At 39.5% G+C, this 13,318-nt stretch overlaps 1 protein-coding gene across 1 annotated transcript in view; it reads left to right on the top strand.

Annotated features, from left to right (window-relative positions):
- The window catches only part of tmem94 (transmembrane protein 94), a 34,219-nt gene extending 22,583 nt beyond the window's left edge, over window positions 1-11,636 (top strand). Inside the window, exons 20-33 of the mRNA XM_034569657.1 lie at window positions 885-1,017; window positions 1,861-1,967; window positions 3,145-3,244; window positions 4,106-4,214; window positions 4,905-5,094; window positions 5,645-5,722; window positions 6,082-6,167; window positions 6,528-6,609; window positions 7,259-7,422; window positions 7,635-7,729; window positions 8,863-8,956; window positions 9,112-9,282; window positions 9,701-11,178; window positions 11,219-11,636. Of these exons, the coding sequence (XP_034425548.1) occupies window positions 885-1,017; window positions 1,861-1,967; window positions 3,145-3,244; window positions 4,106-4,214; window positions 4,905-5,094; window positions 5,645-5,722; window positions 6,082-6,167; window positions 6,528-6,609; window positions 7,259-7,422; window positions 7,635-7,729; window positions 8,863-8,956; window positions 9,112-9,282; window positions 9,701-9,773 (1,482 nt within the window). The 3' untranslated portion in view covers window positions 9,774-11,178; window positions 11,219-11,636. The remainder of the gene's footprint in view (window positions 1-884; window positions 1,018-1,860; window positions 1,968-3,144; window positions 3,245-4,105; window positions 4,215-4,904; window positions 5,095-5,644; window positions 5,723-6,081; window positions 6,168-6,527; window positions 6,610-7,258; window positions 7,423-7,634; window positions 7,730-8,862; window positions 8,957-9,111; window positions 9,283-9,700; window positions 11,179-11,218) is intronic.
- The last annotated feature ends 1,682 nt before the right edge of the window (window positions 11,637-13,318 follow it).

Raw genomic sequence — 13,318 nt, 5'->3', positions numbered from 1 at the left:
ACAAATTCGACTACAAACACTCATATAAGCATGCTGGGCCCCTAGGTGGGGATAAAGTCTGCATCATCGATCCATCAAATACTAGAGAAGAATACTGTCAGCATGCTTTGAGGGCTTATTCTCCTTTGGTAGTAACCAAAACAATACTAGCTAATAATTTTTTACCTTATATCTTTGCTTATATATTGGGTGATGCAGATACCCGTGAATGTGGATAATGTGGTGCAGTAACGTTAAATTTAGCTGCAAACGTGTTATTAGACCTTTTAGTGCTAACCAAACATAGAGAAACTGGTGTATAGGCCCCATTGCTGTTGTGTCTGCTGCATGCTCATTACACAAAACACCAGTGGGTATACCCTGGGGCTGCATGATATTAGGATAACATGCGATATGTGATAACGATAGATTTTCAATAAATCGTGCATCCCTACCATGCACAAAGTTAAATGTGACGTCATCATTTCCCAAACTCTCCATTTTACATGCATACACAGAAACCACAATTTTTGAAAATCTGCTCTTTGGAAGGGCTTAGTAATAATCTTAAATTTAGTGCCTTAAAACCTGCAGATGAGATCGAGGCTCAAACAGAGTGGGACAAGTTTGTTTTTAGTGAGAAATTGAAAAAACTTATGTGTTGTAGCAGCCTCAGTTTTTTTAACAACAAATAATTCCAAAGATAAAAAGAGCAGAAGAAATTAAATAATGGTTAATTAATAGTATATAGTTTGTGTTCATGTGTAATGAAATGTATCTAATATATATGCAGAATGCTGTGGAACATCTACACAGTGTCAAGAGCAGTACACAGTAGAGAAGTGTCAGTATACGTGCTGTGCATGAGAGTGTGTACATATGTGGCTGCTCTTGTGTCCGTGCAGGTGTTTGCTGAGAAGATGGGTTTAGAGACAGGCTGGAACTGTCACATCTCTCTGACTCCAAACGGAGAAAGTCCCTGTGACGGAGCTCCATCCAGCCCCATTCATGGCTCCCTACATGAAGACCTGAACCAAGGTAGCAAACCTGTGTTTTCACACAGTGACAGTATTAATCATTTTGATACAGTTACTGTCTGGATGCAAGTCCTGACTCTTCTACTGTCTGCAGGTTTGACTTGACCATCATTGTGGATGGACAAGTTTTCAGCTGAAATGTTAAATCTGCTGCTTCTATCAGTACATTGTTTTTATTGGCCGCTGTAGGTTAGCATGTGGTAAAACACCCTGATCCATTTGGTGATTATTTTTAAGTTAAACATATAGTTGTAACAATTTAAAACTTAAACCCACATAATTTGTCCTGTACTGTGATCAGTTTTTATTGAATTTATTTCAATTGAACTTTGAGCTGCTTGTACTTTATTTATATATTTCCATTATGTGTTACTTTGTGCTTATATTTTCTATTCTATGGTATTTTAGAGGAAATACTATACTTGTTATGCCCCAGCGCCAGTGGCCGGAGGCATTATGTTTTCATGTTGTCCGTCCATCCGCACGATTTTTGCCTCGTGAATGCGATATCTCCGGAACACCTTAAGGGAATTCTTTCACATTTGGTATAAACTATTAGTCTGAAGACGTGATAAAAATCTAACCAGAGGCAGGAGTATTGTGGCACAGAAAAATTGTCCTATCTATGATTGTTTAGTCTCTGTGTTAATTTAATGACTTTAATGACTCCATAAGCAAACTTTCACATAGGTTCCAAGCTCATGCTCCCTAAATTCAGCCTCAATGTGAGAAGAAAAGGCAAAAAGAAACCATTGAAAGCACGTTCTGAAATGTGTGATGTCCGTTCATTTGAGTTTTAGACAGGCTCTCTAACTTTAAAGAACTCGCTTCGTATGTTTCACAGATGAAGCAGAAGGTCCATTGTTGCCCGAGGAGGAAGGCCACTCTGACCTCGCCAGTTTCCAGCCCACAGACAGTGATGTGCCCAGCTTCCTGGAGGACTGCAACAGAGTAACAATATGTTTATTTAAACCAATTAAGCTACTGCTCACATCTCCCTAAAGTGGAGAAAGTATCAGTATCTGTTTATCTTGTCAGCCTTTTATATAGACTGATATATAGACAGTTTTCTTTATTGCATCAGTTGATAACATGTCAGCTAAATATTTGAAGCTATAACTAAATCTAGCAGAAAGAGCCATGAGCTCAAACTAACAAAAAGTTAACAATGAAAGAAAGATATACAAATACAAATCTGACTGACAGAGCTTGTGTTCACATAAGTTATACAAAGTTGACCACAGCTCAGTTGTCTAGAAATATCTAAATGATAGTCATTATTTCTCTTGGTCTGTGCATTTTCTTTTATTGTATTGGGGCGGCTGTGGCTGAGTGGTAGAGCGTTCGTCCTCCAAACAGAAGGTCGGCAGTTCAATCCCCAGTCTTCCCCATCTGCATGCCGAAGTGTCCTTGGGCAAGATGCTGAACCCCGAATTGCCCCTCATAGAACAAAAAGTGCTGCTAATAGATTCACTGTATGAATGAATGGGTGAATGATAAACTGTACTGTAAAGCGCTTTGAGTGGTCATCAAAACTAGAAAAGCGCTATATATAATACAAACCATTTAACAATTTATTGTTAATTAGTTGTATGCACTTGGGGTGGGGATTTCATGCATAGGAACTATGTGAACTATTCACATGTGCGCACGCACACACACACTCTCTCTCGCGAGACATACCTAGACGTGCTAAATTTACCTACCAGAATTTGCACAAACACCCTATCTTTGTTTATGTTTTTAAAGGATTTCCACACAGATATTTTTTGACAACTGTAGCGCTAATAGTCTGTGCATGTCTCTTCTGTCTATTCTCACTTCACCACACATACTGTGCCTTACCTCCACTTTCTGATGTCCTTAGGTCCGTACGTACATCCCATTCTCGTGAACACCTTGACAGAATATCTTCAAATTTGGCACAAATGTTCATAAACTGATTTACACAAAAAACATTTAATAGTTTTTATTGGATTCCTTCAAAAATCTTCATAACAAATATTATAAGTCTGGACATAGATTTGAACTATAACTTGACTGGTTGGCAGAGGAAAACAACTGCAAGGTTGTGACTGGTTTCAGTCTTATTTGACTGTTCCTGTTTTGTATCCCTGCTCTTTGTCAGGCCAAGCTACCTCGTGGTATCCACCAGGTCCGTCCTCATTTGAAGAACATCGATAATGTGCCTCTTTTGGTGCCACTCTTCACTGACTGCACCCCTGAGAGTGAGTATTCCTCATGTGTTCTGTGTCATCCTCATTATGTGTACTACCGCTTTCTTTTGAACATACGTTCTCTTACCATCAGGATACCATTGTAATGTGCAGGGTGCATTGATCATTCTATTGATATACTTTATATATAGTTTTGTTAATTGTAAATCCATTTCTAAACATCTTCTTGACATGGAAATTGACCTGAATACATGTCAGAATAAAGGCAGACTCAGCCTTTTGAGATCATTTGTTTTCAAAAAGTCAAAGACTATGTTTTTATTGCAAATAATTATTATTCATAAATACATTTTATAATTAATAACTAATTAAAACCAGACTTATAAGAAAAGCGAACAAACAGTTAAACAAACATCAGTGTGATAGGAATTACCGATAATGACAGACACCAAACAGGTTGTCCCTAAAAAAGGATTATGTATGTATGTATGTATATATATATATATATATATATATATATATATATATATATATATATATATATATATATATATATATATTCCCTTTTTAATGATAATTAAATAAATCAAAAACAAGTATTGAGAATTGGGAGGATGAGAAAATGTCTAAAATGTGACAGTGTTTAGTTTAAAAAGACACAGAGGTAATGATGTCTGATCTACTGAGTGGGCCACATGGCTTTAACTCAGGGTAAATAGTTCAATTCAGTTTTATTTGTATGGCACCAAATCACAACGTACATTATCTCAAGGCTCTTTACGTAGTAAGGTTGAGACATTACAATGAGGATTAATTCAAGAAAAGAGTTGATGATCCTGTGTCTGTGTTCCAGATCCACTCAATGTTTGACTTACAGTAATTAATACACTTACACTGGTGTTTTCTTCACAGCCATGTGTGAGATGATGAAGATCATGCAGGAAAACAGGGAGGTTACATGTTGTCTGGGAAGCGCTGCCAACTTCCGCAACAGCTGTCTATTCTTACAGAGTGATCTCAGGTATATACACATCAACATACTACATCCCTCCCAGTTGTAAACTGATGTTACTGTGGGGCTTGACCAGTGTTTGTTTGTAATTGAAATAGTTGATTTTAATTATTTTCACAATTAGAACCACAGTTTTGAAGACTCAGAAGTTGTCACGATTAAAACTCCTGCATTCCTTAGAATTTTTGGAATACAGATGAAATGTCGCATTGCACACGCAAATTCTGGAAAACAAATATCTCTGTTACCTCTATTACTATTTAGTTATTCAAAGATTTTAATCTTGTTTTTTTTCTGCTACTGCTACCTCCATTCCAATACAATGGATATCGAAATAATACAAGTTCAGAAAGCAACATGAAGTAAAGTGAATAAAGTACAGTGAGTTTCCCAGACTTGTAGCTACAATCACACCTCCTTCACCTTTCCAATTTTATACCTTTGCACTGCTTTACATCATTTATCTGTCATTTTTCGGTAGAAATTTAATTTCATTCACTTCTATTGTACTAATATGACTAAAGGTATATGAGAAAATGGTTTTATTGTAATTTGGATGGACTGACACTTTACAGACGTGCATAGATGATACTAATACTGCTCGTTAGATTATGGTACAATAAATAAACACAAACTAATTCACATTCATTTCCGTCCTGATTGGCCCATGTGTGACTTTTCACCCACGTACTTCCACAGCATCGCTCTGGACCCTCTGTACCCGTCTCAATGTTCATGGGAAACCTTTGGCTACGCCACCGGAGGAGGGTTTAATGGAGAAGTTGAAGGTCTGTCTCCTCTGAGGCTCTCTGGACAGCTCAACAGTATGGGCTGCTCCGTCACCTTCCACCAAGGAGAGAGCGTCAGCATGATCAAGCTCATAGAGCAGGTAAGACACACACATGCACTCATACACTAATACTGGGGTCAGACGACTTGATGTTAGCCCGAGGACAGCCCTTAAACTAGGAAGACGTATGGCAGTGGGCGGGTTCAGAAGTAATCAGTGGGTATCGGGGATGACAATCATTTTATAACATGTAATCTGTCAAAATGGATGGCAACTGAAAAAGAGGAATTTTCTTCGGTGTCACAAGGTGGAGGTGTGGACCTGAGGAAAGGTTTTAAGGCTTTCCCAAACACACACCACCTCAGATGCCATGTTTGTTTACATCACTGTCCCTGGAAGTCAGTCACAAGTGCCTCCTTTCTGGTGATACTGTATCATGCACAATGTAAGAAACAGCTAACATGATTGGTTGGGGAGCAACCTGTGGTCTGTCCTGTCTCTCGGCCACGACACAGCAATATCCTAATCTGACAAAGTGACCATTAACACACAATTCTATGTTGTATTATATGACCCCAGTACAAACGAGTCAAAGAGAACTAGAAGTTACTTTTATTCATGATTTTTCATTTGGGTGAATCTTTTCCAGGCACGACACACAACCTATGGCATCCGCAAATGCTTCCTTTTCCTGCTACAGTGCCAGCTCAGTCTGGTCATCCTCCAGGTGAGAGAGAATGCGTCACAAACACAGAACACAAGGATCTTTACACCGTGCTGTACTGAGTGTAAACTTTATTTAATCACTCAAATAAAATGGTGGTGTACGGCCACAAGTTGAATCAAATAAAGAAGGAATATTTCAGAACAATAGAGCAAACACTGCTCTGACAAAACAGGACCAGTAACCTTGACTGACCTTCCTCCATGTAAGATCGATCTTCTCCAATTCAGTCAATGATAATGAAATCCATCAAACCTTCAGAATTCCAACTGTTATAATTGACATTATTGAGGCAGATTTGTGTAAATGAAAAGATATGATATTAAATTAACAGATGTTGTATATCTGGTATTTGCCTGTAGTTCTTGGCCTGTCTTGCTCAGCTTCCCCCTCCAATGAACACCACTGACATCCTCTGGCTGTCCTGCTTCAGCTGCCCACTTCTAAGGTACACACACACACACACACACACCCTAACCCTGTTGTGAGGACACTAATTGACATAATGCATTCCCTAGCCCCTTACCCTAACCTTAACCATCACAACTAAATGCCTAACCCTAACACTGACCTAAACCTAATTCTAACCCTAACCCTAAAACCAAGTCTTAACCCTCACCCAGCCAGAATGCCCTCATGACGTCAAAATGTCTTCACAATGATGGTATTGAACCAAAATTGGCCCTCATAACTATAGAGAGACTTGCCCGCACACACACACACACACACACACTGTAAACAATTTAACTGTTTTGTGCAGAATGTCATAATAATGATTCGTCATGGTTCATTTGTGTTGTGTTGACAGTGTTTCACTTCTGGGGAAACCTCCAGACTTTTCCGTCATGGCAGTTGCCACAGGGAAGAACCTAGACGCCATTCCAAGAAAGGTGTGATCCCACCTCTGAAATTTTTCAAACCTAGTGTATTTATAAATCCTAAGTTACTGGATTATTACTGCTAAAGCTTAAGGAAACATATTCATATACTATAAACCAGTATGTTATAGTATTCATACTGTGACGTGATAGTGGAAAAACACTTTCCTCATAGCAGTAATGATAAATTCCACAGACAACAAACCTTCTCTGCACTTTGTGGTTACTCCACCTGAGGCTAAATAAATGTGCTTTTTCTCTCCTTAAACTTTTCATTTAAACGCTCTCTTTATTTTCTACATCAATCCACACATCTGTTGTACACTTTTACATTTCTATTGCCTCGTACTAAATCTGAAAAATCTGTCTGACTTGGCTTAAATACAACATTTAGACAACTCCTCTGTCTCCTCTCTCCCTCTCTTTCTCCTCTCCTCTCTCTATAGTATTGTAAGGTCTCGACCTTACTTTGTGAAGTATACAAAATGTATATTGTGATTTAGCACCATACTAATACAATTGAATTGAAATTCAATTCTGTGTTCCATTGAGATTTTTCATTTTCACCCTGTACTACTACTAAGAGAGGCTCTTTACGTTGTGTCTCAAAATAGAAATGATTGACTTGTCAGACTCTCATCATGTTTTCATCTTTAAACAGACCCAGAACTACTTCCTTGGCTGTTTCCTGTTGAAGTTTGGTCTGACAGTGTGCGCCTACCTGTTGGCCTTTGGGTTTACCCTGCAGGAGGTTTGCCTCAGAAGCAGCAACTTCACCTTAGTTGAAAACAGCACTGTCAACTGCCTTCACATATTCACAGCCAGGTAAGAGAAGCTTGATCTCCAAATGCACCAAAGGTTCCATTCATTTGTTACAGCTCTATTCAGAATGGTGCTAAACGTTATATACTGGTCGTGAACTGCTCTCTGAAAGTCACGTGATGGAGAACAGATACTGGAGAAAAAGACAGACCTCTGAAATCATCATGAAACTGATGAGTCAATGGATTGAACTGTTGTCTTCTTTATGACTGCAGCTCTTCAGACGAGGCTCCTCAGTGGTTCAGTGAGCTGTCAAACAGCCTGCTGCTCACTCAGAAGGTCATGGCAGGGTTCCTCGTTTTACACACAGGTAAGGTCAACCCTGCTAATGCCTTTTCATTATTATTAGAATTATTGTGGATTTTGTTTTTGTCGTCAATTCTTCAACAGATGGTATCAAACATTCACGTCCAGGTTCATAAGAGTAGCGTTACAACATTATTTTGATTTCAGGGTATACCATGGTATGCAAATGTATATTATAACATCTACATTTTCTTATTACTGGTATTGAAAGGAAATGTGAACGAACAAGAATATCACCTGTGTGTGCATTTCCTTTTCTCCTCAAACATATATAAGCTGAACATTTTAAGTCCCAATACACTGACATCTCATTTACCCCCGTCGTCATCATCAGTGGTTACTTCCACAGTGGCAAAGATCTCCATCTGATTTTCTTAAACTTCTGGCAAATATCTCTCATCCATTCTTGTTTCAGATTTCAAGTATAAAAATGCTTTTGTGTCATCAAAAAACAACAACTTTTGTTTTCACTCCTTAAAGGGTCATTATAACCAGTAATGGTAAATGGTCTGTATTTATATAGAGCTTTTCTAGTCTTGATGACGTCTCAAAGTTCTTTACAGTACAGTTCTTTACAGCACTTTTTCTATGAGAACGACACAGCTGTCAGGGGCAATTTGGAGTTCTATGTTTTGCCCAAGGACACTTTGACTGAACCACTGACCCTCTGGTTAGAAGACGACCCTTTCTACCCCCTGAACTTTATAATATTAACAAACAAAGAACAAATGTGGCATGCAGGGGCGGTTTGCAGAAATCCACAGTCCCTGTCACTCCATGGTGGAGACTCTGAGAGATGTACATTACACAGGACTGTTCTAATTCCAAAATATTGTCGTGTCACACTTGCACAGGACTCTCTGATTGGTTTAATGATAAAGATATGGCAGTGTCACAGAGAGGATTCTCTGATTGGTGTTACAAAATATTGTTGAATCCTCATTGTAGCAGTAGGTAGGAAAACACATGCACTTGGCTTCACTATCCCCAGGTAACCTTGACAGATTTGACTCCTTTGCAGGTCAACATGATCCTTCCCTTTTCCACTGCTCTGTGCATACGTGTAATTAAATGTATTATTTGTATCTCCCTATATTTCACTTTCTCCTGTTTGTCGATGTTTATCTCATTTTCCAGCGGTGATCTCCCTCAGCTACGTCCACCGCTCTCAGCCTCTGTGGAGAAAGAGTCCGTTCAGCAACACCTGGTGGTGTCTCACTGTACCTGTGGTGTAAGTTATTACATCATATGTATGCTCTACAGATTTATAGAGTTAATCTGAGTTTCTGTATGAAGTTGCGGGTTTCCCTTTTAATGAAATGCACCAAACACAGATCAATACAAATCAAACTGAATTGTTAACCCTCACTCTCTTCTCTCCTCCAGTCTGCTCAGCCAGATTGTTCAGGCCTCGGTGGATTACCAGCTGTGGCGCGACCGGGGCAGCTCCCTGACCTTTAACCTGGGTGACATACCGCTGCTAGCCTGGGTGCTGGTGTCTCTGTCACCGCTGCTAGTGGTGGTGGTCAACGAAGTGGTGAAGCTACACGAGATACGGTATGAAGCTAATCCCAGCAAGGAGGACAGTTGTAATATCGTCAGTCAATGAGAGACCTCTGCATGTAGCTTGTTTCATGACTTTGAGAGAAATGACGTGTAGAATAGAAATAGTGTGAATAGCTAGAATCGATGAGAAAGAGTTATTTCTATTGTATTGGATTTGGCTGCAACACTGTTAACCCCTGAAACTCCAAAAGTGTTTTGTGGACTCAAACACTTCACCCACCCCTCCATCATTATAGTAGTTAGTAGATAATGAGGGGATTTTCATTTTTGGGTGAACTATCCCTTTAATGGTCAGATCAGTCTTCGATCCTCTCTCATCTTCCTCAGAACAGGGATGTGTCATGAAGCCGGAAATGTTGAGCAGATTGTTTCCTCGTCTTGATCACAAGCTCTGGTCTGTCCATTTCAGGGTGCGGGTTCGCTACCAGAAGAGACAGAAGCTTCAGTTTGAAACCAAGCTGGGAATGAACTCTCCGTTCTGATGGCTCTCCGTCTGAGGAAGCTGACGTCAGGGTGATTACTGGGAACAGGTCAGGAAACTGGGGAAGGGCAGGGTGCAAACACTGCAGTGCCCACCATTATCACTTCAGCCCAGCAGCACTGCAACCAGCAGGTGGAGCAGAGCAACCATCCACTCTACTGTTTCTGGAGAGCAGGTAAAGGATCATTTCAAAGAAGTCAGTGCCACTGAACACAACAGACCCGGAGACTTTATTGTCTGCTTCTAGTTTATTTTAAAGGCATGAGGAGTGTTTCAAAGAATGTTGTATGCTTCCTCACTATCACCTCTTTTTTTAAATCTCTCAGAGACCAATGAATCTCCTTCTCATCTCTAGGAATGTTCCAGATTCCAAACAGTTTACTAAAAGCTCGTTCTAGTGTCGTCCAGTCTGACACACTGAATCGTGGCAAATCAATCATTCGGTTTAACATAGTGTGAGTGTATTTAAATTCAAACCAAAAATCAGGGTTGAACAGAACTCTGGGGCCATTTATGATCTGAATATATATATATGAAATCATCTTTCAGCTAAAATGTGTAAAGTATATTAATGAAACATCAATTTGTGGTTCCTAATGTAACACATTGACCGAATGTGTTGTAATACAAACTGTGGAAACATTGTGGGGCTCTGGAACTTTCTGGATCGATGCATTTCTGCCTTTGAGACGCATTTTAATCTTCACTCTGGTCCCCTGCAAGACATCGTTCTGTCTCTATTGTGTCTTGTGACAAAAGCTCAGTTTCTGAGTGAAGCCGATGTCCGAGCTGCTGTAACTACAATGGAGGATGAGGATACACTTGCAGTATATTTAAGTATAAATATGTGTAGACGTGTCGAACTGAACAATGTGCCAGCATGCTGCTCTGAATTCTTGCAGTGTGCGGTGATCTTTGCAAGTTCTCTCCCAAGGGATGAATTGACTGCGTGTGTGTGTGTGTGTATAGCAACATTCACAGTGGGGTCCCACCCATAGGGGTCCCACCACACCAGACTCATCTGAAAGGTGCTTCATATTATTCAGTTGCCTTCCTCTGCCACCTCTTTCTGTTCCATCTCTCAACTGCTCCACACGTTTGTCACCATTACCCCAGGTTTCATATTTCACCTGCGACTCCGTAGATCAAGATTTCTTTAAATCTCACGTAGCCCTGTTAATCTGCAGCCGTCTACATGTTTAACACATTTGACATTTTCATGGTTTTTTTCCGTCTTTATTCAAGACCGTGGTTTAAAGGCATGAATTATTGATTTCACGTTCAGAATTTGTAATGCTCTCCCTTAAAACCCTGCACAGGAAGTCTAAGCACAAGCAGGGTATAATCGAGGTCGAGTGCAGGGTTTTGAGTGAGAGCATTACAAAGATGGAACATGAAATCAATAAGTCCTGCTCTCGAACTGAAAGACCACACTCTTGAATAAAGATTGGAAAAGACCCCCCCCATACATTTCCCTGTGTAATTAATGAATCCAGTTCACGTGGACCCTCAGCAGCAGACGTCTGTATCACTGTTGGTGTTTTTTTCAATCCGACCAGCCGTCTCCTGTGGTGCTGTCGTTGTTTCAGATGGACAGGAATTTCATATTGCTACTGTACACAAGTGGGCTGGCAGTATTTATTGGTTATACATTAGAATACCAGCTGTTTACACATGTGGAATAAAGAAGGTCATTTTGGTCAGTGCCAGATGAACCTAAGGGCTCGGGGTACTAAACAGGGGGGGGGGGGCCCAAAGTGATCACTCTCTCAATTTAGTTACAGAAAATGTATTATATCCCAACATATAACAATACTGTGTCACAAAACTCTATATACTGTAATATAGTTTTTATTTTTTCTTTAAAAAAACAAACACTTATTATGCTGGAATGAAATGGCATTTACATATTAGGTGTCACAAGTTTACCTCAGTTTTTAAAATATTATTCCTTGAAAAAAAAACTTGTCCAGGAGGATTTGATCCGTATCACAGTTCCAGCTGTTTCTGAGCAGCACTGCAGCTAATGAAATGACGAGTGGCCCCCGGGGGCCCCCGCTGACGTCTGATCAGCCTGGATTGTTGACCACTCGTAGTGAAGGTCAATCTAAAGCTGGTTTAATGAAGGGCCGTATGAACACTGAGGACACCGAGGTCACGTTCTCTGTTCTTTTCACTGGGAACTTTGTCTTGGAATTCATCATTTAAAAACCACCTCTTTATGGATATTTCACTCCTCTTTATGGATTCTAGATTTCATATATTTACATTTGACTCCTTTTTTGGCCCAAAACAAAGAAATGAAGAAATTAGCATTTCCTTACCAGAATTTGATTTCTGGTTGTGTGGCAAAGGTTTTGAAATCCAAAATTTACAGACAATATAAATCAGGAAATATTTATTTTTAAAATTAAATAATTACGACATTTTTAGCTTTCTTTTATTGTTTGTGGTGGGGACTTGGACTTCTGACCTCAGATGAACCTGTTTAACCTGTGTGCTCACTCCTCTGGGACTGTTCCATGGCTGCAAACGATGTTTTAAGTTATACATTAGAGTGGGGCTGTGTGTGAACAGGTACAGCTCCACATGTTTTTACAGAGGTTAAGTACTCGTGGATGTGGACTGGCATGAATCCACTGATGATGGTTGTGAGACAATCACGACGATGCAAGAAAACCGTTCTGATTTAAAATTTTGGGATTTCTTTCAACTTTATTGGTTATATCATGACAAACATGATCTTTGCTGCATGAATTAGATCCATGGGAATGCTCTGTCTTAACCAGTGTACATGTAATCTATTGTTCTACTGTTTGGTTCAAAACAAAGCATGCACTTCACACTGTATGTGACCAGGCCCCCCCGCTGCAACATTTTGATAACATCACCATGCGGAGGCTCGGAGCTGATGCCTGTGTCAGTTCATTTTTATGACAGGGTATTGGTGGATGGACAATGATATGTAGTTGTTCACAAGACACACAAATGTATATTTTGTATTTTTTTAAATTTCCTATGTTCAGGACTTTTGGCAAATTTGTTTGTATATTGATTGTGTCATGTCAATAAATCTGTTCTTTTATTTACAAGATTGTGGCGTCAAAACATTGTTTCACAACACACATGGATTGGAGGAAAAATACATGATCAATTTGGGCAAAATTCTGATTTGGTACGACAAAGTTCTGTGTTTTCAAGATACAAAAACGAAGTTCTGAAATCGATTGTAATCAAACTTTTTGAGTGCAATCCATAGATTTACTTTAATAAATGTTCCTTTGTTTTTGCTAAATCTGTATCGATCCATACATGCATGCATCCATCATCTATTCTGCTTAGACCCTTTAAGGGTTGCAGAGGTGCTGGAGCAAATCTCAGCTGACGTTGGACACCATCACATCTCATGCAGTTTAATAGTATTTGATATTTAACTTATTTTTTGCTTCCAAGTAAACATACCAAACAGTTTTACTTATGAATTTCACTTTACATCCTAATTTAACTAGGGCAGAGAAAAGTTGTAGGGCAAATTCAAAGATATTC

The sequence above is a fragment of the Hippoglossus hippoglossus genome, chromosome 19 (genome assembly GCF_009819705.1).
Source record: "Hippoglossus hippoglossus isolate fHipHip1 chromosome 19, fHipHip1.pri, whole genome shotgun sequence".
Taxonomy (NCBI): Eukaryota; Metazoa; Chordata; class Actinopteri; order Pleuronectiformes; family Pleuronectidae; genus Hippoglossus; species Hippoglossus hippoglossus.
The sequence above is the reverse complement of the archived record's forward strand: the minus strand, read 5'-3'. Positions and strand labels throughout refer to the sequence as shown.